The sequence below is a fragment of the Elephas maximus genome, chromosome 5 (assembly GCF_024166365.1).
Source record: "Elephas maximus indicus isolate mEleMax1 chromosome 5, mEleMax1 primary haplotype, whole genome shotgun sequence".
Taxonomy (NCBI): domain Eukaryota; kingdom Metazoa; phylum Chordata; class Mammalia; order Proboscidea; family Elephantidae; genus Elephas; species Elephas maximus.
Window position 1 is genome coordinate 106,236,597 of NC_064823.1, and position 26,919 is coordinate 106,263,515.

Here is a 26,919-nt window from a genome sequence, read left to right on the forward strand (position 1 = left end):
TTAGCAAAAAGACTTCATATCGGATCCCTTAAAATATTGAATGTGTTTGGTGCACTTAAAGAATTTAAGTAAAAGAATTTGATTTATAATAAATGAAGTAACAGTTGTTTTATCCCTGGATGGCGAGGTACACAGTTGTGGTAAGCAGAGAAAGGGCATTAATTGTCCTGAGGTCATGCCGTGTATGACCTCCGCTTTGCTCTGTATTCGTAGAAGGAGCAACACACAGTGAAAACCGAGCCCTCATGTCTGAGCTCAAGATCCTCATTCATATCGGCCATCATCTCAACGTGGTCAACCTTCTAGGTGCCTGTACTAAGCCAGGAGGTTAGTATCTCTGAGTGGTTTTGGTTGCTTCATTTTGATGCATGCTTCAATGTTAGTATTTGGAGGAAAACCACTCAGCTTTCATGGCCTTGATTTCCTTAACTCAGGAAGCTTTGTTAGAGTCCTAGATATATATTTTGTGGAGGTTTAATGACACAGTAATTAAATTATTCTAAAACTTCCTGCTACTTGTATAGCTGGTATAGGAGCCTTGGTGGTGCAGCGGTGAAGCAGCTTGGCTACTAACCAAAAGGTCAGTGGTTCAAACCCACCAACTGCTCTGCAGGAGAAAAATGTGGCCGTCTCCTTCCATAAAGATTATAGCCTTGGAAATGCTATGGGGCAGATCTACTCTGTCCTATAGGGTCTCTGTGAGTCAGAATCGACTCAACGGCAATGTGTTTTTTTTTTTTTTTGGTCCCAATCGAGCATGTATAGCCTTCTTCTAAGGTATTTTCAGGGTTATCAGTGTACTAGGTACTTAGTGAGAAACAAGAGTGAGAACACCTTTTCCTTTCTTAACACGCTGTGCTGTCTGCAGGGCCACTCATGGTGATTGTGGAATTCTGCAAGTTTGGAAACCTCTCAACTTACTTAAGGAGCAAGAGAAACGAATTTGTCCCCTACAAGGTATGGCATTTCCCACATTGTAAAATGAGGGAAAACTCGAAGTGGTATATGTTAGCTTTCCAGCAGACATTCTGTGAAGAACTTGTGAGGGATATTTTCACATTTCCTCTTGCCTGACCTAACTACTTCTTTTACTTTCTGGAGGAAATACGCTTCTTATGCTTTATTTTTCTGAATTTCATATACTGACCCATGATAGATGGTGCCAGAGGAGGGGAGAAAGAGGGTATGATTAAGGAAAGAGAAAGACAGAGGAAATGACATCTCTAGATTATTCTCTCTCTATCCTAGCTGTATTTGGCCCCATGGAGTATAAATCCCTCTGTGTAAAGGGCGCCCTAATGTTGGACGTCTAAGTGCAACTTCAAACAAGGCATTTATCTCTTTAAGCTATAGAAAGAGCTAGGCTTTATGGCCACCACCTGTCTGGCAATTTGTCCTACTGTGGTAGCTTGCATGTTGTCATGATGCTGGAAGCTATACTGTCGGTATTTCAAATACCAGAAGTCACCAGTGATGAACAGGTTTCAGCGGAGCTTCCAGACTAAGCCAGACTAGGAAGAAAGGTCTTCCAAAACTTAGGCAAAGAAAGAAAACCCTATGGATCATGACAGTATATTGTGTGATATAGAGTTGGAAGATAAGCCTACAAGGTTGGAAGGCTCTTAAAATACACAGTGGCCACAACAATGGACTCAAACATACCAACAATCGTGAAGATAGAGCAGGACTGAGCAACAATTCATTCTGTTATACATGGGGTTGCCATGAGTCAGAGTTGACTCGTTGTCAAGTGACAATAGACTTTATGGAAGGAAATCTAATATATTAAAAACTTGCCCAAAATTTCAGCCCAGAGACCACATAATCTTGGAATTTATATTTTCCTTGTCTGCTTTTTAATAGTTTCAATTGTTTCCATATTTTACTACATTTTAGATCCAGTTTGTAGTCACATTGTTTATTTCTTTATAGACCAAAGGGGCACGATTCCGTCAAGGGAGAGACTATGTTGGGGAAATCCCTGTGGACCTGAAACGCCGCTTGGACAGCATCACTAGTAGCCAGAGCTCAGCCAGTTCTGGATTTGTTGAAGAGAAGTCCCTCAGTGATGTGGAGGAGGAAGAAGGTATCTGCCATTGCTTCCTCTTTGCTTATTACGTGCTTTTGTAGGGATTGACAAGATGACAGTGTGTTACAAGGAATTTTGTAATGTGAAGAATCCACTGTTACTTCATATTTGAAAGAGGCATGACTTTCTAGACTGTCTCCATTCAGTATCCCCCAAAGTGGAGTTAAAACCAAAAACACCAAACCCACTGCCGTTGAGCTGATTCCGACTCATAGCAACCCTATAAGGCAGAGTCGAACTGCCCCATAGAGTTTCCAAGGAGTGCCTGGTAGGTTCAAACTGCTGACCTTTTGGTTAGCAGCCCAACACTTAACCACTACACCACCAGGGTTTCAAAAAAGTGGAGTTAGAGAGCCCTAAATAAGCAGCAGGCTAGGTTATGGTGTGAAACGGGGCTAGCTTGAGAAATATGGGTACCCCAGGAGGGCTAAGCAGTTGGCAACAATCAAACCGATATTCTTAAAATATTACTTCAATATTTATTAGCAGGAAGGGCTAAGTACTGTGTTCCAGCAGGGCAAATAAAGAGGCTCTGGTGGTTGGTTAGCCTCCTTATTGCCCTAAGTGGTTCAGCCCCACATTGCACACTTCACCAGCACAACAAAATGTTTTCAGTTAATCATACCCAACCTCCTACAAGGCAGTTTGAGGGTCGTTTGCTGTTTCTACCCCATCCCAAGCAGCTTACCAGGTATTCATTCCAACCATATTTCCTGCGAGGAGTTTTGGTAAATACACTTTTCTTTACCAAGTTACTTTTTCGGTGATATTTTAGTGTTTTATGAGTGGAACCATGGCCCCAGCCTAACTCTTCCACAACTAAATCCAGCTCCAGGATACATACACTGTATATCTGCTTCCCTCAAAAGCTCCATGGATATAGAGATGGGGCTTTCTGACATCTGGCTTCTCTTGAGGCATGAGCTTAGAAGAATCAAGACATCAAATAGTGGAAGAAACTCTCCTGACGTGGGCCGAAAGGTCGGCCCAGGTAAATCTAACTTCCTTCCTTAGAAGCTGAGCAGGCAGTATGAGGCTGGGGTCTGGTCTACAAGTCCCTGGGGAGGTTGTGTAGTCCTCACATAACTGGACCCACACTGAGTGGAGTGTCGTCTTTCCCCAGTTCCTTCTCTCTCACAAAATGGTGGTCAGTGAGCTGAAAACCTAAGGGCTTGAGGTAATGTGTTAGACTAGAAAAGGTGCTGGCCTTGAATTTTGCCTCCATTTTCTTCACCTGAAAAATGAAGAGGATTTATTAATCGTTCACTAAGACCTCTCTAGCCCTAAGTGTAATGAATCTTTGAGAAAAAGGCTCACGTGCTTTTTAATCCTTGTTGTTGTTGGGTGCCATCAAGCTGATTTTTGACTCATAGTGACTGTGTATGACAGAGTAGAACTGCCCCATAAGGTTTTCTAAGCTGCAGTCTTTATGGAAAGAGATCACCAGGTCTTTCACAGAGCCACTGGGTGGGTTCAAATTGCCAAACTTTCGGTTAGCAGATGAGCACTTCACCAATTTTGACTCCAGGGCTCCTTTTAATACTTACAAGGTATTATAATAGCTGAGTTTTCATTTACATTGGTATTTGTCTCCAGGAAAGAGGCCATAAATCTCATTTGTCCAAATTTAAGAGATTATTTTGAAAACACTCATGATGTCTTAGTGTTTATTTGTACCAGTTGTAATAACATAAATACCATCAATTTACGTAAATTCATCTTTCAATAGTACTGTTATCTCTCGTTCATATCCTTGAAGAAGAAAAAAAAAATCTTTACAGGCCAAAGTTAACGTGTTTACAGCACTTTTTCAGCTTTAAAGTGAGAGAAGTAAATATATTTCTGATATTTTTAGTTATCCATTGTAGAGTATAGTTTGACCTTTGGCCCTTGTCCCAGGACGAAGCCTGCAAAGAAAAAAATTCAATGACCCTGAATATTGTTGCTTTATTTTTAGAGTTCTCAATATGAAACAATTGTTTATCCCTCTGGGTACATTAAAAAAAAATTTTTTTTAAACAGTAAATTCGACGAAGTCCTCTTTAGCTCCCTGTTATCTATGTCGATTTTACCTCCATTCTGCCTTCTGGATGTACTGATTCAATTTGGCTAAAATGGAAAAAACAACATTTTTCCTAAGGGCTATCACGAGGGTGAATAATCCTCCAATCCAGCAAATCTACAGAATATGGAGACATTTTCACTCTGTTTCCAGTTCCTGAAACTCCCCAAAAAAGAAAAAAACACACCCGTTGCCATCGAGTTGATTCTGACTCATAGCGACCCTATAGGGCAGGAAAATCATAGGGTTTCCAAGGAGCAGCTGAGGGATTCGAACTGCCGACCTTTTGATTAGCAGCTGAGCTCTTAACCACTGTCCCACCAGGGTTCCTTGAAACTCCCAGGTCTTAAAATTATCATTAGGCCAACAAACTTGGAAATAATAGTACTGACTACTGGAAATAGTGACCTCCATCATCCTGCCTCTTCTGACAGTGTCTGAAGATATGTACAAGAACTTCCTGACCTTGGAGCATCTCATCTGTTACAGCTTCCAGGTGGCTAAGGGCATGGAATTTTTGGCATCACGGAAGGTAAGTGCCTCAAGGGGAAATAAACTATCTTTTCAGACACAGGTTTGGAAATAAGGTGTCAAGACCAGCCACTGGTGCTTGTTTGGTGCTGTGATCATCCCCACTCCTTTGACTATTAAAAGAGATGAAAGGAGAAAGCCCTGTTTCTGCTAGTTGTTAAGGGACTATAAAGATTTCATGAAATTAGTTCATATGATACATACACTTATTGAGCATCTTCTAAATGCTAGGCAGCTTTCTGAGCACCAAGAATACTGTAGTGAACAAATGGGTGATACTGTCTGCCCTCATGGAGTTGACATTCTATTGGATGGAGGCAAACAAACAAAATTAATAAGTAGAATATGTAGTAGGTTAAAACCAGTTGCTGCCAAGTCAATTCCAACTCATGGGAACCCCATGTGTGTTAGAGTATAACTGGGCTCTGTAGGGTTTTTAATGGCTGATTTTTTGGAAGTAGATTACCAGGCCTTTTTTCCAAGGCACCTCTGGGTGCGCTTGAACCTCCAATCTTTCAGTTAGCAGTCGAGTGCATTAACTGTTTGCACTAACCAAGGACTCCACGGAGAAGGTTAGCCAAAAAACTCAAACCAAGCCAGTTGCCATTGAGTCATTGACTCACCGATGACTCATGTGTGTCAGATGAAATATATCATCTCAGTGGCTCAGTGCTCAGTGGCTGATTTTTTTTTTTGGAAATGAATTGCCAAGCATTTCTTCTGAGGTGCCCCAGGGTGGACTCGAACCACCAACCTTTAGCAGCCGAGCATGTTAACTGCACCACCCAGGGACTCCACAGAGTAGATTAGATGGGATTAAATGCTATGGAGAAAAATAAAGCAAGAATGGTATGTTTGTGTGTGTGTAAGCACAGGAGTGGTATGTTTGTGTTTGTGTATGCTTCTGTGGGTGTGTATCTCAGTTTTAAACAAGGTGGGCAAGAAGCCTTTACTAAGGATGTGACATTTGAGCAATGACCTCAAAGAGGTGAGGGTCTGAGCCTTGCAGATATGTTGGTGTAAGAGAGTCTATTTTTAATTTATTTTACATCCATCACCATCCATCAAAACGTATTTGTTTGTAGTATAATTAGAAACCAGGCTTCAGATGAGAGCGATTAAAAGAGCTAAAATTAGAAAAGTAGGCCAAACAAAAGCTGAGGTGGGGACGTGACAAGCTACAAATATTCCAAAGGTTGTAAACACCACAGAGGGGAAGAGTTGGTTGAAGTTGCCCCTCAGGAAAGAGTGAAATGGATGCCTTTACAGTAAACAAGGAAAATTCAAACTGAATTTCAGGAAAAACTGTCATTTGACAATATTTGTTTGACTGCTGCAGCCTCCGGAGGGAAGGAAGACTTAAGGTTTATTTTTTACTTCAAATTAAACTGAAATCCCTCATCCATTTTTTTTTTTTTTCCTGCTGTTTTTAAAGCTTCTACAGCATTCAGACCTCAGGGTCTCAGATGTTTCTGTCTTTCTTGTGTTTTCTCTTTCAAGGGGATGAGGGAGAACTGGGGTCATATAAGGTTTTTGTTCTTTTTGAAGATTCTGATTTTTTTTTTTTTAAGTTCAGAACTCACTATTTGGTCAGGGTTCCTTTTGGCTACTGGAAGGCAATGGGGAATCCTTTAACTTCCCTTCTATCTATCAAGTGATTTCTTGAATACCCAATACCTGGTTGTTCGGCTAAAAAAGGAAACAATTTGGTTGGGGAGAATCTAGAAAGCTCTCTCTGATATTTGGAATTCCTGTCTTGCTCAATCATGCTAGACAATATGCTTCTGGAAATGCCCTCGTTCAGTGGAAAGTTCCATATGAATGGGAGGGCTGGGGTGGACACGTGGATACAGGGACTTCTATAGGGACTTAAGAATTCTCATCTAAGGCATTCATTCATTTTTAAACGTTCTCTGAAACTCCTATTCTCTCTCATTTGGGGGCACAAATTTACCATGTGGAACTAAAGCTGCCTAGAAATAGGACGTTAGATGACGGTAGGACATAAAGAACAGGGAGAAACTGGAGAGATGAAAAGAATAGAAGGAAAGCCAAGGTGAGTTCAGGTGTACTTTTTCCTGCACTAGAGAGTCAGCTTGATTACTGATAGGCTGAAATTGCTTTAATGGACCTTTATTCTCTCCTTCCATGTGGGAGACCTGGTTTGATTCCTAGCCAATGCACCTCATATATAGCCACCATCCGTCTGTCAGTAGAGGCTTGCATGTTACCATGATGTGGAGCACATTTCAGCAGAGCTTCCAGACTAAGATAGATTAGGAAGAAAAGCCTGGCAATCTACTGAAAATCAGCCAGTGAAAACCCAATGGATCACAATGGTTCAATCCCATTTTTCATGTGGTTGCTATCAGGTGGGGGCAACTTGACGGCAGCCATATCGACAACAATGATAATCCAGTACTTTGAAAACAGACTGAGCCCCATGGGGAATGGTTTGTCAGGGCCAGCCCAGCCTCAGTGACATATGGAATAGGGAAACCAACAAAGAGCACCAAACTAATGCAAGTCCCCATTTCTAATTTCCGTACATTCAGTCCATATAAATCCCATTCTGCAGGCCTCTTTAGAATAACACGTTTTAGCCATAGATGGTGCCAGGCAAAGGGGATGTGTGGATGTGACCAGAAACACATTCTTATTGTGTCCCAGAGAAATCTATTTATGACTTCATCATCATATTAGAACTTACTTATTTAACTCCAAAGGCGGGGACTGTTTATGGGATAAGCAGATGTGTGTTTCAACGACGCTCCCAGACTTTTATTCTGAGGTGTTAATAAAAGAAGTTAACCCAGTCCTATGATTCGAAATCAACTCAACAGCAATGGGTGTGGGTTTTTTGTTGTTGTTGTTAATCTGTTGGTTTTTTGATGTGGGATTTCTTTTTCAAGCCTGAGGTCAGAACAGATGGAGAAGACATCAGCGTGCCCAGACCTAATGCACACACGATTCTCTTTGCAGTGTATCCATAGGGACCTGGCGGCACGGAATATCCTCTTGTCGGAGAAGAACGTGGTTAAAATCTGTGACTTTGGCTTGGCTCGGGATATTTATAAAGACCCAGATTATGTCAGAAAAGGAGATGTAAGTTTCAAAGAATCCACTGATCTATTAAGTTGCAGAATTCATACTCCTTATAGCAAGCTTCAGGAACTTGTGTTCAGGAACAACGGAAGTGTTTTCTCTAGGTATTTGCTAATTTGCGGTCTGTCTTCTGCCCTCTTAGGCTCGCCTCCCTTTGAAATGGATGGCCCCAGAAACAATTTTTGATAGAGTATACACAATTCAGAGTGATGTGTGGTCTTTTGGTGTTTTGCTCTGGGAAATATTTTCCTTAGGTAAGTCACTTCTCTAGGCCCCTCTATCCAGGCTTCAAGTAGAATAATAAAAAAGTTAGTGGCCCCAATATGCCTTTCCCTTTTTTGTATTTCATCTTTATGGGGTGAAAGTCACTTGGAATCTTTGGATTATAAAACTGAAAAAAAATAATACAATGAAATTGATGGAATATAGGTGAGGATATGCAAGAATTAGACTCAGGGCTTTCTAGAAGAGAAAATCAAATCAAATGTTGTCCCTCTCATGTTTTATTCTAGGAGCTTCTCCATATCCTGGGGTGAAGATTGATGAGGAATTTTGCAGGCGACTGAAAGAAGGAACTAGAATGAGGGCCCCTGATTATACCACACCAGAAATGTAAGACTTTAAAAGTATCCTTTATCTTCTTTCTTTGTTCACAAATTCTCCTGCTTAGAACTTTCCATTATATATACTTCCTTCATGGTCCAGTTTGTGTCTTGCCACCTCCTTGAAGTCTTTTTTGATAATCTTAAACTCAGGGTCATCTCTTCCTTTAAACAACAGTGCTTTATTATCTATACCAGCCAAGTAGCTGTTATGAGATGTTGATTTGTAATGTTCTCTTTTCTGTATACAAGTTTGACCGTTCAGGTGTAAGGTTCTGTGTCTTATACAGGTCCCCATTTAACATCTCTACTCATGATGAGGTCTTTATAAATGTACACTCATTCAACTGCTTGTTTTCAGCATCAGAAGAAGGAAAGAAGCAGTTAATGAAATCAATGTCTTACTTCTCTAGGTACCAGACCATGCTTGACTGCTGGCAAGGGGAGCCCAATCAGAGACCTACATTTTCAGAGTTGGTGGAACATTTGGGAAATCTCTTGCAAGCTAATGCCCAGCAGGTTTGTAACCTCTGTTTAAGAAGCTTGTACAAAGGGTACTTAGGGGTACAGGGTTTCTTACTGAGTGGGCCTTCTCCTGGCCACCGTGCTACCCTCTACACACTGAATAAGGAGCCGTATTCTTCCAGATCTGATCAGGAATACTCTTCTAAAAGTTGATATCATTCTTTTAGACAGATGAGGTCCGATTTATAACCTGGGAGCATGCCACTCTTATTCCTACCTTATTTATGGTTATGTTAACTCATCAGATGCTTTTCTAAAGAAAAAAAAAAAAAAAGAATCTGGGGGAGCCATAGAAAATTAACAATGAAAAGGAATTCCAAGGAATTTTTAATAATGTCCTCGGGCAAAAACACACCCAACCCATGCAAAATAGATGGCTCTTTTCTTGGTAAAATCCCAAGCTCCTGTAACATCTATTGGAGGATTTTAGAGGTGTAGCCTTTATTATTTGGAAAAGTATTTAATCTTTAGTCAATGCCTCTTACTACAATTGAAGCCAGTTTCCTTCGGTTTTTCTTCCAAACAGCTGGGGAACAATGGGTTAAATCTGTTTTGATCAGTAAACCTTCCAAACATTTGAATGTATCAAACAACCCTTCATTTCTTTCTCTTGGCCAAATAATACCAAATTGTGTTGCCTTTTCTCAGAAGACCCATTTTCCTGCCGATTTATTGCTTTTCTTTAGATTGTCATCAGTTTTTTTCATGGCCTTGAAATGTAGAGACTAAAATTGGATGACACTCTGTTTAGAAAGAACCTGAGTCATGTAAAGAAGGTTTTGTGAAGAAATGATTTATCAGCTCTATTTAGCACAGACTGTATAGCTGTACGTGGATGACGGCAGCCTGCTTTGTCTTCATTGTAACCTCAGTTCTCTGTGGTCCTCTTACCATCTTTTTTTTAGTTAGCTTTTTCAATATGCCTTTGTATACACATCCCTTTCAAGTGCCCTTTGGTTTTTTGTTTGTTTTTGTCTTCCATTTTTTTGTTGTTGTTTTGTTTTTATGGTAAATGTATAGGTAACAAGGCATTCGCCATTTCAACAATCTTCACATGTACAGTTCAGTGACATTAAATATGTTCATCATGTTGTCCAACTGCCCTTTTGTTTTTGATAAATCATTTTTAATGTTGTCTTAAAGTTCTGCTTTCAGATCTGCAAGCAACATCTCCTACAGCCAAGAAGCCCCTGTGGCTTTGTTTTGCATGAAAAGGCCCTTGAAGGCCCGAAGGCCTAACAGTAGCACTCTGTGAATATTGTTTCAGGACGGCAAAGACTACATTGTTCTTCCGATATCAGAGACTTTGAGCATGGAAGAGGATTCTGGACTCTCTCTGCCTACCTCACCTGTTTCCTGTATGGAGGAAGAGGAAGTGTGCGACCCCAAATTCCATTATGACAACACAGCAGGAATCAGGTACTGTATATGGTCAACATCTCCGTGGAGGGCTTCAAGGCCATCTCGGAGAGGGGGAGTGGAAGGAAGACATTTTCTAAAGCTGCTGCTTTCCACTTCCACATTTAAACGCAGCCCTGAGACTAATATAACGGGGGAGGGGGTGCTCCTTGAAGAGGGTAGGTGAATTTCCTCCCATCTGTACCCCATGTTGTCACCACAACTTGCTCTTTTAGAATCCCAAGCCCTCCAGCTGCAAATAGCTGGAATGCCACAGTTTGTTAATCTCCAGAAAAAGAGACCAGTTTCACAAAGACATCTGTATTTAAATGATCACCTTGTATGCTTTTATTAATGTGAATTAAATGGCTTAGGAAGGGCCCAGGAGGAAGAGTTTCTGTGCATATATGAAAACTCAATGTGCCTCTCTGGCTAAGATACAGCATACCATGGAGAAGTAACCTGAATTAGACTGGACACTGCATCTTCAGAAGCCCCTCCCAAGTCTGATTTTCAGCATTTATTTATATAATGGGACTTCTGGGCTGATTTAAAAACACATGTACTGCAGTCCTTTACTGATTTGTAAAGGAGATCGGAAGGCAGCTTTCTTTTTTCTCTCTCCCAGCACCTGTACATGAGGAAAAAGTTGATATGGCTTTTCTACAGTATGATATTAAAATTGCCTTTTACTAAGCCAGGGACTACTTCACTTTTCTTTGTTTCTCTTCCAACCCCTTTGGGTGTTTTCCTCTTTTAACTCCACAGTCACTAAAAAAACAGTCACCATCCAGTCAGTTCGGACTTGTGGAGACCCCATGTGTGTCAGAGTACTGCTGCGCTCCATAACGTTTTCAGTGGCTGATTTTTCCGGGAATAGATCACGAGGACTTTCCTCTGAGGTGCCTCTGGGTGGACTTGAACCTCCAACCTTTTGGTTAGCAGCTGAGCGTGTTAACTGTTTACACCATCCAGGGACTCCCCCAGAGTTACTGGATCCCTGAAAGTGTGGGCCCAGCCAGCTCCCCTGAGAGAGCTGGGGCTGTGGGGTATGGGGGACAGTGCCATCGTGTGTCTGGCGCTTTGCTACACTGCCAGATCACAGCTGATGCCGGGGAGGTACAGAGGGACGTTTGTCCCAGGGAACTCATGCAGGGCAGCAGGGACTTTGTGATGAGAGAAAGGAAAGCTTAGAATGCTTGGAAGTCAATAGTGAGCTTCCCATTCCATTTATGCCAAGAACTCGGGACATTTTTATCTGATTTGGCTTACAACAACTTCAGAGTTAGGCAAGGTAGAAGCTATTATCTTTCTTGATGCAGAGGTTGAACAGGAGGCTTAGAGAGATTAAGTGGAGGTAGAGATCTAGATTTCTGAATCAGAACTGGGTTGGAGTCCTCAGGCTGCCTCTTAGCAGCTGTGTGACCTTGGGCAAATCATTTAACCTTTCCTTTAGTTTACTCATTTGTGAAATGAGGCAAGGTCACTGGTATTGTTTGCAAATGGTTGTTTTGAGGTTTACGTGGTATAATGTGTTCATAAGTGCCAGACACTTAGGAAACAATAAATGACACCTATTAAGGAGCCCTAGTGGGGCACTGGTTAAGAGCTTGTCTGCTAACCAAAAGGTCAGCAGTTCGAATCCACCAGCCACTCCTTGGAGATCCTATGGGGCAGTTCTACTCTGGCCTACAGGGCCATTATGAATCGGAATTGACTCCAAGGCAGTGGGCTTGGTTTTTGGTTTATTAAGTGATCTGCTAAGGAGCCCTGGTGACACAAAGATTAAGCACTCAGCTTTTGACTGAAAGGTTGGTGGGTTGAATACACCCAGCAGTTCCCTGGGAGAAAGACTGGCGATCTGATCCTGTAAAGATAACAGCCAAGAAAACCCTATGGGATAGTTCTACTCTGTCACATGGGGCCACTATCAGTTGAAATCGACTCCATGGTACCCAACAACGACAACAGTGATCTGTTTAAAATCGCATAATTGAAATGAATCCAGCTTCTCTGTTTTCTCCCATACCAAAGAGAGGCCCTGGGAGAGGAATATGGAAATAAGAGTCCCAAATTTGCAAATTCCTAGTTCAAGTTCAGATAGCTTTCTGATGTGTAATTGTCCCTGCAACACTCTTGGCTTATCCTTTGTCAGAAGGCCATTTGGTCATGAGCTGTATTTCTTGTCTTTTCCTGTGACCAAGTGGAGTGAGGATCCCACCGGCAGCCTCTCGGCTCTCTCGAGCGCTTTGCATATGGTGCTGAGAGGGAGATAAAGTCATCTTTGTGTAATGGAAGTGCCAAATGCGATGCTGGGTCTAGAAAAGGGCTGCTAACATTTATCCCCAGAAGCGTGGACAAATGTGACACCACGCTCTGAACACAGGCCTGGCTCTGATTTTCTGTCTGTGATTTTTGAATTGGTCCTTGCAGTCCAGTTTCTCTTTTCTTAAGCCATAATTTGAAAAATAAAATGGAAATCGGAATCTTTTATCTGTATCCCCTCCCAGCCCCCTCTGCCCTTTTTCCTTTTATCAAAATAAGACTCCGTGATCACATTTTAATCATCTGGGTTAAAAGAAAGGCAGAATAGAAACATCTGCACACTATACTTCATTTCGATGTACCCTTGTGGCTCTGCTTCCCTGAGGAGGCAGAGAAGAGGCTGGGGTACCTCTCAGGGGACTTGTTCTTTCCCCTTTCATATTTCCAGCCAAGAAGAAAAGCCGAGAAGCCTTTCTCACTTGATTTCTCCCTTGCATTATAAATAGAGCTGGACAGAGACATCTCTGTGGGTGCCAGCTTCATGATTTGATTGCTCCTTTAAACTATTTTAAAAATATTTGTTCACTGTTTATTTAGAGAAAAGGCTGAATGGTTGTGGGAGGAAAGGGTCGAAGGGGAAGGACCACTAGTGTCTAGACTTAGCTTTGTCTCTAATTTTCCCTGGGGATCAGTGCTGGCCCCAAATTTGCATGCCTCCCACCAGAAAACAGATAGTCATTGGCCTTACCTTTTTTTCTGAAGGCAGTTTGGTAACCATCTGCGGTTATGCCATCACTTCCCCTTGGGAGTTGCACCTCCCATTCCAAGCAGCTTATCAAAGATCTCTTTTCAGCTCTCTCCCAAAGAAAGGCTTTGGTACTTGCCATTTTCTTCAATTTTCCTGATTTTTAGTGATGATTAAACACCTATTGTAGATGAGTGCCTCGGGCTGCCTCCTGGCTAGGTTGTTTCCAAATATTGCTCCAATATTAGACTGCTTCAAATAGGACTGCATCTTTCTTACATCCTGCCCTTCTGGTCCTGCACCGTCAGTGCACACATGGCAGCGCAAACAGTGCTATGTGCATAAAAGAAAAACCAAACCTGTTACTGTCAAATCCGTTCCAATTCATGGGGACCCCACCTGTGTTACAGAGTAGAATTGTTCCATGGGGTTTTCTTGGCTGTAATCTTTATGGAAACAGATTGCCAGGACTTTCTTTCATTGCACCACTAGGTGGGTTGGAACCGCCAACCTTTAGGTTAGTAAGCCGAGTGCAAACCTCTTGCACCACCCAGGGACCATGCACATACTAAGTGCTTTATAAACTGTCTTCCTCCTTTTCATTCCTGATAGTTTCCCAAGGAGGGCAATGTGGAATAGAAGGAAAAACACCTTGCATGGACTTTGGAGTCTGAAGACCTGAGTTTGAGTCCCTTTTCTGCCAAATTTCTTCCCCAAGCCTCAATTGCCTCTTCTCCAGATGTGAAATAATATAAAGACCTGTTTTTCAGTTTTATGAGGAGTAGATGCAACAATGTCTATGAAGGTGTTTTGTTAACTTTGAAGACCAGACCGAGACCAGACCCATTGCCATGAAGTTGATTTCAACTCATAGTGACCCTATAGGACAGAGTAGAACTCCATAGGGTTTCCAAAGAGGCTGGTGGGTTCGAACTACCAACCTTTTGGTTAGCAGCTGAGCTGTTAACCACTGCGCCACCAGGGCTCCTAACTGTGGAGGGTCATGGAATTTTGGAAATCGCTGGGCTCTAATAGCAAGATGCTCTTCTTTCTAGGGCAGCTGCATTATTGCCCAAGCCAGTATCATAAGACCCCTCACTGACATTCTCTCCTTCTCCCTCCCTCCCTCTCTAATTTTCTACCTCCAATCAGTTACTAACTCTAGTTGATCTTACATCCCCAATATCTCTGGATACTCCAAACCCCATGGGCATTACCTTCCTTTATTCAGGTTGCTCTTTTTTATTCTGAATGAGTCCTGTAGTCCCCTAACTGGTTTCTCTGCCTCTGATCTAATCCTCCTCTATCCATTCTCCACTCAACAGCAAATCTGACCTTGTCAACCCCCATGTTTAAAATCTTTCAGTGTCTTCTCATTGCACTCAAAATAATAATCCAAACATTCTAGCAATGAGGTTTTGGACAAGTTCATTAACTTTTCACCACCTGACAAGTAGGAATAATAATGTTTACCCTATGAGTTGGAATCGACTCAACGGCAATGGGTTTTTGAAGTATCATTGTGAAGATCCAATGAGATGATGGTTGAAGAGAATTTAGCACAATAACTGGCATGTGCCGGATGCTCAATCAGGGCTTCCTGAACGTATGAATGAATGAATAATTCACTGTAGTACCTGTAGTTGTTGGTAACCAATGTTTTTAGGAACTAGGACTAGAAGAAAATATGCTTTGCTCAATCCTTGTATATCATATCCTCTTTCTTGTGGAGTTACCTGAGTGAAATGTCACTAGTGAACCTGATTCTCTCTTCTCTGTAAGGGGAGAAGCCAGGCTTCTGCGTCAGGGAGAGTGATTAACATCCCATTCCCCTCCTTTGGTGTAAGACCGCTATGCCAACAGTCCAGAGTCGGCTTGTGATGGGAAGTAGGCTGGGATGAGAGTCAGCAGTGCCTTTGCCTGTCTTTGTGGGCCCTTCTTGTGGAAAGGTCCTCTCTTTTCTCCACGTGGGCTGTTGACAGGATTACCTAGACTCACCCAAAGCCACACAGTAGGGAAGGGGCACCCCTAAGGGCCCTGTGATAAGTTATCTGACAAGTTTTTTTCTTTGGATTTCTGAAGAAAACTGGTACTCTTTGTAATTCAAAGAAGAAAAACAAGCTTTGAGTGCTAAAGCATTGTTCTCCCTCAGAACACTAAGCCCAGCATTTACCACCTCTTTCATCCTCCACATATCCTTGAGCGCTAGGGAGGAATAGTTGTTGCCAGTCCATTTTAAAGATGAGGAAACAGAGGCACAGAAATAGTCATGACTTGCCCAAGTTCATGCTGTCAGTGGCAAACTCTAAAATAGACAAAATATGTCATGACTATCAAACCACTGCTCTTTCCTGAGACCAACACCTCTGAAAATAGGGCTGGACATAGGGGATAGACTCGGCCTGTCTCCCCTATATACACAAGGTCTCTATTAAATGCAGAAGAGGAGATTGCCTTCAGATCACTGCTGGGCACAGTGTGGTTCAGTGAGACCCACAGGGGTTTCTTTTGCCCATCGTTTATTGAATGCTTGCTCTGTGAGCATTATCTAGAAAAACTTTTCTAGGAGTTGGCCAGCAAGATGTGCAACATCCGGTCAAATGTCCATAGCTCCATAGAGTAATCACATGCAATCAGAAAACCAACAAGTAAAAGGCAGTTGATCATTCATTCTGCTGTTGTTGTCTCTAGTCCAGCCCTGGACCTCAGAAGTATGATCCAAAGGAACAGGGACTTCTCTAGGCCCCTCAGTTATATTATACTTTTAAATGGGCTTTCACAGGAAATGAAGCCTCCAATGTGTGCTAGCAGAGAAAGATTTTGTTTTGTTTTTCTTTTTCCAAAGGATGTTTTGAAGGTCACTATTAAACTTGTGGTTGAAAGATAATGAACTTAGGTATCACTTGTGGTATCTGCAGCCAAATATACCACCACTAAAGTATAAATATTTGTTCTTTTGCAGTCAGTATCTGCAGAACAGTAAGCGAAAGAGCCGGCCTGTGAGTGTAAAAACATTTGAAGATATCCCGTTGGAAGAACCAGAAGTAAAAGTAATCCCAGATGTAAGTACATCTTTTAAAAATAGTCTTAGAAATAATACGAAGAATGAAACATTAGTTAGATAAATATTAGCCTAAGCATTAGAGCCTTGGAGCCTCATTATAAGGCTGTCCTGAAGGGAATGTGTCATGGGGTCATTATGCAGATGAAATTTATCAGGCCCCCTTGGTTTTTCCATAAGTAAAGACCTTGGTTCAAGTTCGAGACACTCTAGCTTTGTCCAGAATTTCGCTCAAAAGCAGGTATTATCATTGCGAAAAGTGGATGGAAACGCGCTTCCTCAGCATCTTCTTAAATTCTTCCCTTGCTCCAGAACTTCATCTACTTCTAGGAAGCAGATGTTTCTTTTTGCAGCTTACACAGTTTCTGGCTATGATACTTTTACTTCCCTCTGCAGGACATTTAAGGAGCCCTGGTGACGTGATGTTTAAGCACTTGGCCATGAACTGAAAAGTTGGTGGTTCGAACCCACCAGTGGCTCCGTGAGAGAAAAGAAGTGGCGATCTGCTCCCAGAAAGATTTCAGCCCAGGAAACCCTATGAGGCAGTTCTACCCTGTCATATAGGGTTGCTATGAGTAGATGGCACACACTAACAACAGCAATAGGACATTTGAGCATGTGTCTCACAGATGGGTTACAAAATCAGCTTAATTAAATAGTCGGTTAGTTTACACACTCAATCAACTGTGCCATTTAATTGTCTCTTAAAAAGGACAACCAGACGGACAGTGGTATGGTTCTTGCGTCAGAAGAGCTGAGAACTTTGGAAGACAGAACCAAATTAGCTCCATCCTTTAGGTAAGCCTCAGCCAGACAGAAAACACAAATTTTAGTAGGGATTTTTTGGAAAGAACTTAGGATTTCCAACATAGGTGCAGAGTTTTCCCTTTTAGTGTCTTTGTTGGTTGGACAAATTAATATCAACCTAACTAGTAAAGAACTGAAACAAACCCAACAAAGAAATTAAATGGCAAGACTGAAAATAATCTGAAATAAATTAGTGAATTTGATTGGTTTTATGAGAACAAATGAATACCAGGGAATGTCTGAGCATTAGTTTGTATGGCGTGGGCTTGATACAAAGAGGGCATTGGAAATGAACACTAAAGCTATCAAGATGATTAAAATCTTTGTGGACCCTGAATAATTTCCAAATCTGTACATAAATTGGTGCATCTGTATTTCAGAAGCAGGATCTATAAATAAACCAAAATCTATTTGTTTAAGATACCTAAGTATAACTGGCTAACTTATTTAGTAGTTAACTATGGAAAAAGTATTCCATTTGGTTTTGAATATAATTTTTCCCAGTTGGTTTATAGAAATTTGTAGTTGCTTTGAATAGGTATACCTGCTTTGAGCAAAGCAAACAGATGGAAATCCGTATTTATAAAAACCATAAGTTACAGCATAGTTATTTATTTGCTAGAGCGTTCACTATAGGTAAGAAAAGAGAAACTTATAATCTAACTGTTACATAAAATGGGAACACTCATGGATAATTGAACGACGCTCATGAGAAAGGAAACATTAAAATATGCTCCTGTGCACTTTTACTGTTTGTCTTAAGACCCAAGATAAGAAATTGTGAAATACAGTCATAGGTTTTTTCATGGATTCAAGAAATATTTATTAAGTTACTAGTATGTGCCAGGTACCATGCTATTTTTTGAGACATTAAACCAGTTTTATTGGGAGTTGGATTATAAGAAAAATTGCATTTCTACTTATTTGAAATAATTTTTAACCCATATAGATAGATGTAGAGTTAAAATCTTTTCTGTAGTTTTTAACATGAATAATTGGGGTAAAACCCCCGTTAAGGGAACAAAAAAAATCTCTGAATGACTTGCAGAAGTATAAATCTTGAGGTTTTAGTTCAACACAGCCTACATTGCTGAGCTTCGGCATGGTTACCATCTGCCAGAATCCCACACCATTGAAAACATTTCCTAGTTGCTGCCGAATGATCCAGGTCCCCAGTCCTTCCAAAGAATATGGTTTTGAAAGCAGTTTTTGACATGTCTGGCTTGATTGCACACAAGCTTCAAGTTATTAAAGTTTAAAGTTGCTCAAGAACTTTATCAATACCATACACATGCCTTGTACTCTCCTAATTGGCCATATGGGGAAAGCACAAGGGAACTTTCTGAACATCCCCGTTTCCTTTAATATCATGAAAGAGTCCCTTTGACTCTGGATCGTTGTATACAAGCTTGTCAATCTGCAAAGCCATAAAAATGTTCCATTGGTTGGAGCCTTTGCAAAGTCAGAACTGCCTTTCATCACCTCTGAAGCTTGAAAGACTTGGACCTGAATAAGAGGACTTATCTCCAACTACTAATTCATGCTAAAAAAAAAAATTTTTTTTTTTTTTTTTATGCTAGTACCTGAAAATAGACATTGTCCAAGTAAACCTGGTACGCTGATTAACAGCTTTAAGAGTTAGGGCTCTGGTGTCTCCAGGGAGGTTACAGCTCCCATGGGGCTAAGAATGGAGTCCCTGGCTGACACAAATGGTTAATTGCTTGACTGCTAACTGAAAAGTTGATTGTTTGAACCCACCCAGAGGGGTTTTAGAAGATCTGGCCCTCTTCTTCCAAAAGAAAGGTCACAGGCTTGAAAACCCTGTGGAGTGCTGTCCTACTCTGAAAGCACATGGGGTCGCCATAAGTCAAAACTGACTCATTGGCAATGGGCTTGGTTTTTTGTTTTGGGTTGGGAATGGGGTTGCAGTAAGAAGGAAAGAACTGCCTTCTTTCAGCTGTCTCATTTGGTTGCCATTTCTTCCACAGTGGACTGATGCCCAGCAAAAGCAAGGAGTCTGTGGCATCTGAAGGCTCAAACCAGACAAGTGGCTACCAGTCTGGGTATCACTCCGATGACACAGACACCCCTGTGTACTCCGGTGAGGAAGCAGAACTTTTAAAGCTGGTGGAGATTGGACCGCAAGCTGGGGGCACAGCTCAGATGCTCCAGTCTGACCCTGGGACCACATTGAGCTCTCCTCCTGTTTAAAGGAAGACATTTACATCCCCCATTTATTGGAAATCACATGAGAGGTGCTGCTCAGATTTTCAAGTGTTGTTCTTTCCACCACCAGGAAGTGGCCACATTTGATTTTCATTTCAAAAAGAGGACCTCAGACTGCAGGGAGCCAGTCCCCTAAGCATTTTCTGAGAATGTTTGTGACCCAAGAATGTTTATGTGTCTTCTCCCAGTATTGAACTTATCCTCTTTTTCATTTATTTAAAAAGCAGTTATGATGCCCCAACTGTGGGTCTCACCATAGATTATAACAAAAGTCCAAGAAATGGCTCCATCCTCAAAGAAGTAGCGGTCTACCTGGGGAGTTCACACCTCTATAAAGCTAGAAGGTAAACCAGGCAATGCAGGTGCTTTAGGTGTTGAAGATGGGAAAGATCTTTAGAGCTGAGTGCATCTAAGATGCTTTGTTTAGCATATGGGTTCTGAGCCAAGTCTTAACTGTAGGATTTGGATAGATAGAAAAGAAGATGCTAGCTTGCTTTAAGAGAGTGGTGGGACCTGCAGATGCATCGTATTGACCCTGGTGTAGGTGGACACATGGCCTGTAAAGGAAATGTAAAGACTTCAGACAAGGTTACTGGTTTTTCAAGGTTGCGTGCTCTTCCCAGTTGGACTAAATGAGAGTTCCTTGTGCTATTTCCGACTCCTGATGAGAGTTCCTTCCGGACCTTTACATGTCTCCTGGCCAAGGCCCAGGAAGGAAATGATGCAGCTCTGGCTTCTTGTCTCCCAGGCTGATCCTTTATTCAGAACACCACAAAAAGAGGACATTCAGACAGAGGCTCCCTGTCGTGTTGAACAGTTCTGACTGTATAAACCAGCCTCTGGTTTCTTCTGGATGAATACCCACGTATCTGTTGTGATGCGATATGTCTGAGATTGAATGCAGTAGGTTCAATGTCAAGCTGTGGTGTCAAAGCTTCAGGAAGGATTGGACCCTTTTGTTCCTCCTCCCCACCCTCACACCATCAGTATTTTAGTTATTTGGCCTCTACACTCTGGCAAGAACTGATTTGGTTTGTTCCCTCTCTGAATGATTATTAGATTTCAAAATTATTCTATAGCCAAAGCTCTAACAGTATCTATTGTATTATTTAGACTTTTAACATGTAAAGCTGTTTCTACTGGTTTTTGTCCTTATTCTTTCTTTTTTAAAAAAGAAAATGTATTTTTTGTTTGGTACCATAGTGTGAGATGCTGGGAACCATGACTATAAATCCTGCTATGGCACGTCTATTTATAGTCTGTGTAGAAACAAATGTAATATATTAAAACCTTATATTATATATAATGAACTTTGTCCTATTCACATTTTATATCAGTATTATGTAGCATAACAAAGGTCATAATGCTTTCAGCAGTTGTCATTTTATTAAAAAGACATTGAAAAACTTGAAGTAACCCTTTTCCAAGACTGTGTTACTGTGCCTCTCATTTCTCTCACTTCTAAAACAGAAGGGATGAACCAGACATCACTTGTAGGTGATTGTTTTTCATTTTACTTGTTCCCTTGTTCTTATGGAGGATATTTTGATGAAGTGTTTATATACTTTATAAATTAATAAATGCATTTGTAGTAAGAAAAAACACAGTGGTATAATATTATCACAACTGTTTTGAGGATAAGTACTTCTGGCTTGAGGTGTAACTACTTCTAACCCTCCTCTTTTTGTTACACAATAACCCGTGCACACATGCATGCTCATTATGTTGTGAGCACTTCGAAGATTGTTAAAATATGGACCGAGAGGTACGTGATAAGTACTGTTAACAACATTCATGGCCTTTCAGTTAACCTCACACCTGTTAGAATAGCCAGCCAGGAAAATCAAAGGGTGAAAGATCTCGAGACAGGTGGCCAGACCCAGGCTGTGCAGAGAAGCATGGAGCATATTTCTAGTTCCTGATGATGTTTTACTCTGTACTTGTAGTGTCTGAGCATCGATCCAGTGTTGCCATTTTGAATGATTACTTTTGCCTGCATTCAGTGAGTGCAATTACCTAACAAATTATTAGCACCAAATAGGGGCCTTCTCTTTGCATTGAAGTTTCAGTGCAGAATTCTTGCCTTCTATGTGGGAGACCTGGATTCAATTCCCTGCCAGTGTACCTCATGCACAGCCACTACCCAGTTATCAGTAGTGGCTTGAGTTGTTGCTATGATGCTGAACGGGTTCTAGCAGAGCTTCCAGACTAAGGCAGACTAGGAAGAAAGGCCTAGAAATTTTTTTCTAAAAATCAGCCAGTGAAAACCCTGTGGATCACAATTGTCCAATTCACAAATGATCATACAGTTGGCACAGCACTGGGCAGAATTTTGATTTGTTGTACACGGGGTCACCATGAGTCAGTGGCCAACTTGGTGGCAGTTAATATCAACAATTCTTTGTGGTATTTTTGAATATAAGATTTTGAAATGTTCATCTAGTCCAATATATCTACCATTTTTAAAATAGCTTCTAAGGACAGGGTAGAACTGCCGTACACCTGGTGGAATTGAACTGCTGACCTTTTTGTTAGCAGCCATAACTCTTAACCACTACCCCACCAGGGTTTCTTTATTTAGAAGGGTCTCCCTAATCTTAAAATAACCCAAATATTCTCCTGAATATTCTTCCTCTTTCTTTTATTACATTTAAATCTATCTGGGAGTTATTTTTGTATTTGAAGTGAGGTAGGGGTCTAGCATTATTTTCTTTAAGCAGCTTGTCAATCATGGCCACACCATTTATTAAATATATGTTGTGTCATTTTCAAATGCTCCCATTCCACTGAAGCATTCTGTACACACCTTTATGATGAGAAGAGGATGGCTGTGGGTTTGTGTCGCTCCTGCACTCAGCATTTACAGACTGGCAGATTAGGGTCTTCTGACAGACAGTCTTTGTTAAACTACAGGTCACTGCAGGCTTCTTATTGTCTCTTAAGATTCTTGTCTCTTCTACTTATTGTCTTCCAGAAAAGGAACAGAAGAAGGGCCTAGGTGATTCAGGGTGGAGAAGCCCTCCTATAAAAACACAGCATTTTCTTCACTTTAGGATAAAAGAGAAGTTTTTTTTTTTCTCCTCATAAGCAGCCTCTGGCGCTGCTTCCAATGCCAGGAATTTGGATTCAGTTGCAACTTCTCAATCTCTAAAGAAACGCTTTCAGCATCTCAGGCAGATAATAAGAAGGGAGGTTTGGCCCTCTCTCTTCTCATCCATGTCCCTTGTTCTTAGCTTCTCTTCTCTCCTCATTTGCCCCTGTATTGAAGGAAAAAATGTGGCTTTTTAAAGTGCTTCCTGCGTGGTCTTATTTTCAAAGCTTTAATTTGAGGCATTTGGAGTGTTTTAGGTGAGACCACACTCCCCTTGCATTTGACCTTTCTCCTCCCCCTTTTCATCCCTTTTACTTGCTTTTGTTCTTCTTCCTCCTATCAGCCTCCTCCATCTCCTCACCTTCATTTTCTCTAACCTTCCTCTTCTCTGCCCTCCACCCTTTCTTCTCAGCTGCACAAAAGAGATGAGGTCTGTGGGAAGGTTTAAGTTCATTACCCTGGACTAGGTTTTCCTATCAGTGCACATTCCTTTGTCCTCTTTGATGAAAGGAAAGGAGAAAAGTAAAAAAAAAAAAACCTCAAACCCACAACTTTGTAATTGCTAACTTTAACCACATTTTCCTGTCTCCACATCAAATGTTCTTTCTACCACTCACTCAGATGTTTATCACCAAGATGATAAAATGTTGGCTAGCTAAGCTTTTTGCATGACCCTTCTCCTTTAGGAATGGGAGCCCTGGTAGTGCAGTGGTTAAGAGCTATGGCTGCAAACCAAAAGGCCAGCAGTTCTAATCCACCAGCTGCTCTTTGGAAACCCTATGGGGGAGTTCTACTCTATCCTATTGGGTTGGCAGTGACAGGTTCTCCTTTAGGTCCAGTGAACATGCCCATGCTTTCTTGAGCTGTGAGCACATCTCAAATGGAAGTTCTAACTTGTTTTTGTAAAGTTGCATTTTCTAAATGAATCTCTTCCACGTAAGGGTTTAGACATAGGTGAATATCTGAACAGTCTTTGTGAGAACAATTTTTGTGTGTGTGTGAAAGCAATTTTAAGAATAATTTTTAGAAATGTTATAGAATGTTCCCAGGTGATAAAGAGATTAAAAAGGTAAAATAAAGATATTTACTGTTTTTGACCAGTATGGAGAGAAGTAGAGGAATCTGGGAGCAGCAATTAGGAGAGAGAAATTTAACAGCCAAGTTGGACTGAAGTTCTAGAGCCAAAGGAGTAGAAGTACCAGCCACAGAAGAGGTCTGACTCAGAGATAAGGACTCTGAGTGAGTTGAGAGAAAGGTATTCTAATGAAGACTACTGATAAGACAAGGACTATAGTAAACTGTGATTGCTATCAAGTGAATGCTTGTGAGAAGACATCAAATTGTATTTAGAGTTCATTTTCTTTATCACATAACTTATAACTTTCACATAATTTCTTGACACCTGTAAAAAACATTAAATTGAGCAGTATCACTAAAAATATATTTTGGTTAAAAATTTAAAAATGAAGAGAAAATATGTGGTTTAATTTTTATTTCAGCCTCACCTATAGGTTATGCTAAGTACTTTAGAACATATAATCAGCATAACCAAAAAAACACCAAACCCGTTGCCGTCGAGTTGATTCTGACTCATAGTAACCCTATACCACGGAGTAGAACTGCCGCATAGAGTTTCCAAGGAGTGCCTTGTGCACTGGAACCACCAGCCTTTTGGTTAGCAGCCATGGCACTTAACCACTACAATGTTCTTACCTGTAATTGGTGGCAGCATACCCTCGTACCTTTATTGTTTGAAGCTCTTAACTTTTGTTTATTTATTTTTTCTGCTGAGGCTTCTTTTTTTTGTGCTTTAGGTGAAAGGTTATAGCTCAAGTTAATTTCTCATACAAAAATTTATATACATATTGCTTTGTAACATTAGCTGCAATCCCCACTATGTGACAGCACACTTGTCCTTTCCACCCCAGGTTCCCTGTGTCCATCCGACCAGTTCCTATCCCTTCCTGCCTTCAAATCCTGCTTTGGACAGGAGCTGCCCATTTGGCCTCATATCTGATTGAGCTAAGAAGCACATTCCTCCCCTGTGTTATTTTTGTTTTATAGTCCTGTCTAATCTTTGTCTGAAGAGAGGGCTTAGGGAATGGTTTCAGTTCTGGGTTAACAGTGTGTCCAGGGGCCATAGTTTCAAGGGCTCCTCCAGGCTCTGTCAGATGATTAAGGCTGGTCTTTTTATGTGAGTTTGGGTTCTGTTCTACATTTTCCTCCTGCTCTGTTTGGGACTGTCTGTACCCTGTTAGGGCGGTCATTGGTGGTAGCCAGGCACAATCTAGTTCTTCTGGTCTCAGGCTGGTGGAGTCTCTGGTCCATGTGGTCCCTTAGTCCTTTGGGCTAGCATTTTCCCTGTGTTTTTGGTTTTCTTCATTTTCCTTTGCTCCAAGTGGGTTGGAACCAATTGACCTATCTTACATGGCTGCTCACAAGCTTTTAAGACCCTGGACGCCAGTCACCAAACTGGGATGTAGAACATTTTCTTAATAAACTTTGTTATGCCAATTGAACTAGATGTCCCCTGAAACCATGTTCCCCAGACCCCAGCCCGAGTTACTCTGTCTCTCAAAGCGTTTGAATGTGTTCGGGAAGAAGCTCTTAATTTTTAGATATACTGCAACAGAAAAAGTACAGGGAATAAGAAAAACTGGCTTTTGCTCCAGTTTTGTTCTACTTTTGCTTCATTTGGTTTTCTCTTCTTCAGGAAGTGACATTTTGGGGGAATAATTCAGGAAAGTAGGTTGAGTTCTTCACTACTAAATGTACTCTCCACTGCCTGGCTCTCTGGGTCCATGTGCAGCTCACAGGATATGGGTCATGGAATGATTCATCAGAGCCCTCTGAGCTACTGTAACCAGGAGAGGTTTAATGGGATCCTGGTGCTATGCACAGGCATCTCTTTTAAGCAGAAATGACTACCTGTCAAAGGGAACTGGAAACATTCCATTCATTGCCACAGAAAGAATATAGCTGGGAATGAGAACCCAGATGCAAGGCAGAGACTGCAGGCTAGAGACACAGAGAGCAGCAACATTCCATAGTCATTCCCCACGTTAACACGAAAACTTCCAGGTGGCATTCTGCAGCTCATATTGGAGAAAAGCAAGGCTTTCCACAGAAATCAAGTGCCAAAACTTCAGCCCTTAATACAAAACTGTAAGTAAGTAAAATAGATTTATTTACCTATCATCCACCCGTCCGTCCGTCCGTCTATCATCTATCTACCTATCTATCATCTATCTATCTGTATTTATCAAACCCAAACCAACCGAGTTGCTGTTGTGAGTTGGTTCTGATTCTCAGCAACCCCGTGGGTTGCAGAGGAGAATTACATTCCATAGGGTTTGCAGTGACTGTGATCTTTTAGAATTAGATTGCCAGCACTTTCTTTTGAGGTGCATCTGGGTGGATTCAAACTGAACCTCCTAGGGACTCCTTATATTTACCAGCATCTGTTAAAAACTTTATAAACTTTAAATCATTTAAGGAATAAGGGTCCTAAAGCAAGATGTGGGCATCACAGTTTAGACCATGTGGGTCAGCCACAGTGTTGTTGTTTTGTTATGTGTCATCATGTTGGTTCCGACTCATAGTGAGAACAGAATGAAACTCATGCAACTCATACAACTGCCCAGTCTGGCACCATCCTCACAATGGTTGCTGTGTTTAAGCCCATTGTGGCAGCCACTGTGTCAATCCATCTCGTCAAGGGTCTTACTTTTTTTTTGCTGATCCTCTACTTTATCAGGCATGATGTCCTTCTCCAGAGCCTAGGCCCTCCTGTTAACATGTCCAAAGTAATGAAGACAAAGCCTCACTAACCTCACTTTTAAGGAGCATTCTGGCTATACTTCTTCCAAGACAGATTTGTTTGTTCTGACAGTATGTTCAATATTCTTTGCCAATACCATAATTCAAATGCATCAATTCTTCTTCAGTCTTCCTTACTCGTTGTCTAGCTTTTGTGTGCATATAAGGGGACTGAAAATACCATGACTTGGGTCAGGCACACTTTAGTCCTCAAAGTGACATCTTTCTTTTTAACATTTGAAAAAGGTGTTTTGCAGCAGATTTGCCCAATGCAATCCTTTTTTTGATTTCTTGATTGCTGCTTCCATAGGCGTTGATTGTGGATCCAAGTAAAATGAGGTTCTCAGCAACTTTGATATTTTTTCCATTTATCATGATGTTGCTTATTGGTCAAATTGTGAGGATTTTTGTTTTCTTTATGTTGAGGCGTGATCCATACCGAAGGCTGTGGCCTTTGATCTTCATCAGTAAGATCCTCTTTGCTTTCAGCAAGCAAGGTTGTGTCATCTGCATATTGCAGGTAGTTAACGAGCTTTCCTCGAATCATGATGCCCCGTTCTTCTTCATAGAGTCCAGCTTCTTGGATTATTTGT

At 41.2% G+C, this 26,919-nt stretch overlaps 1 protein-coding gene and 1 long non-coding RNA gene across 2 annotated transcripts in view; both read left to right on the forward strand.

Moving 5' to 3' along the window:
- Positions 1-21,006, forward strand: part of KDR (kinase insert domain receptor) — a 50,843-nt gene extending 29,837 nt beyond the window's left edge. Inside the window, exons 19-30 of the mRNA XM_049886880.1 lie at positions 214-327; positions 869-957; positions 1,933-2,086; positions 4,586-4,683; positions 7,665-7,787; positions 7,930-8,041; positions 8,300-8,399; positions 8,803-8,908; positions 10,182-10,333; positions 16,285-16,384; positions 17,096-17,181; positions 19,179-21,006. Of these exons, the coding sequence (XP_049742837.1) occupies positions 214-327; positions 869-957; positions 1,933-2,086; positions 4,586-4,683; positions 7,665-7,787; positions 7,930-8,041; positions 8,300-8,399; positions 8,803-8,908; positions 10,182-10,333; positions 16,285-16,384; positions 17,096-17,181; positions 19,179-19,401 (1,457 nt within the window). The 3' untranslated portion in view covers positions 19,402-21,006. The remainder of the gene's footprint in view (positions 1-213; positions 328-868; positions 958-1,932; positions 2,087-4,585; positions 4,684-7,664; positions 7,788-7,929; positions 8,042-8,299; positions 8,400-8,802; positions 8,909-10,181; positions 10,334-16,284; positions 16,385-17,095; positions 17,182-19,178) is intronic.
- A 4,555-nt stretch (positions 21,007-25,561) lies between these two features.
- Positions 25,562-26,919, forward strand: part of LOC126077442 (uncharacterized) — a 69,959-nt gene continuing 68,601 nt past the window's right edge. Inside the window, exon 1 of the long non-coding RNA XR_007517744.1 lies at positions 25,562-25,672. This is a non-coding gene — a long non-coding RNA (uncharacterized LOC126077442). The remainder of the gene's footprint in view (positions 25,673-26,919) is intronic.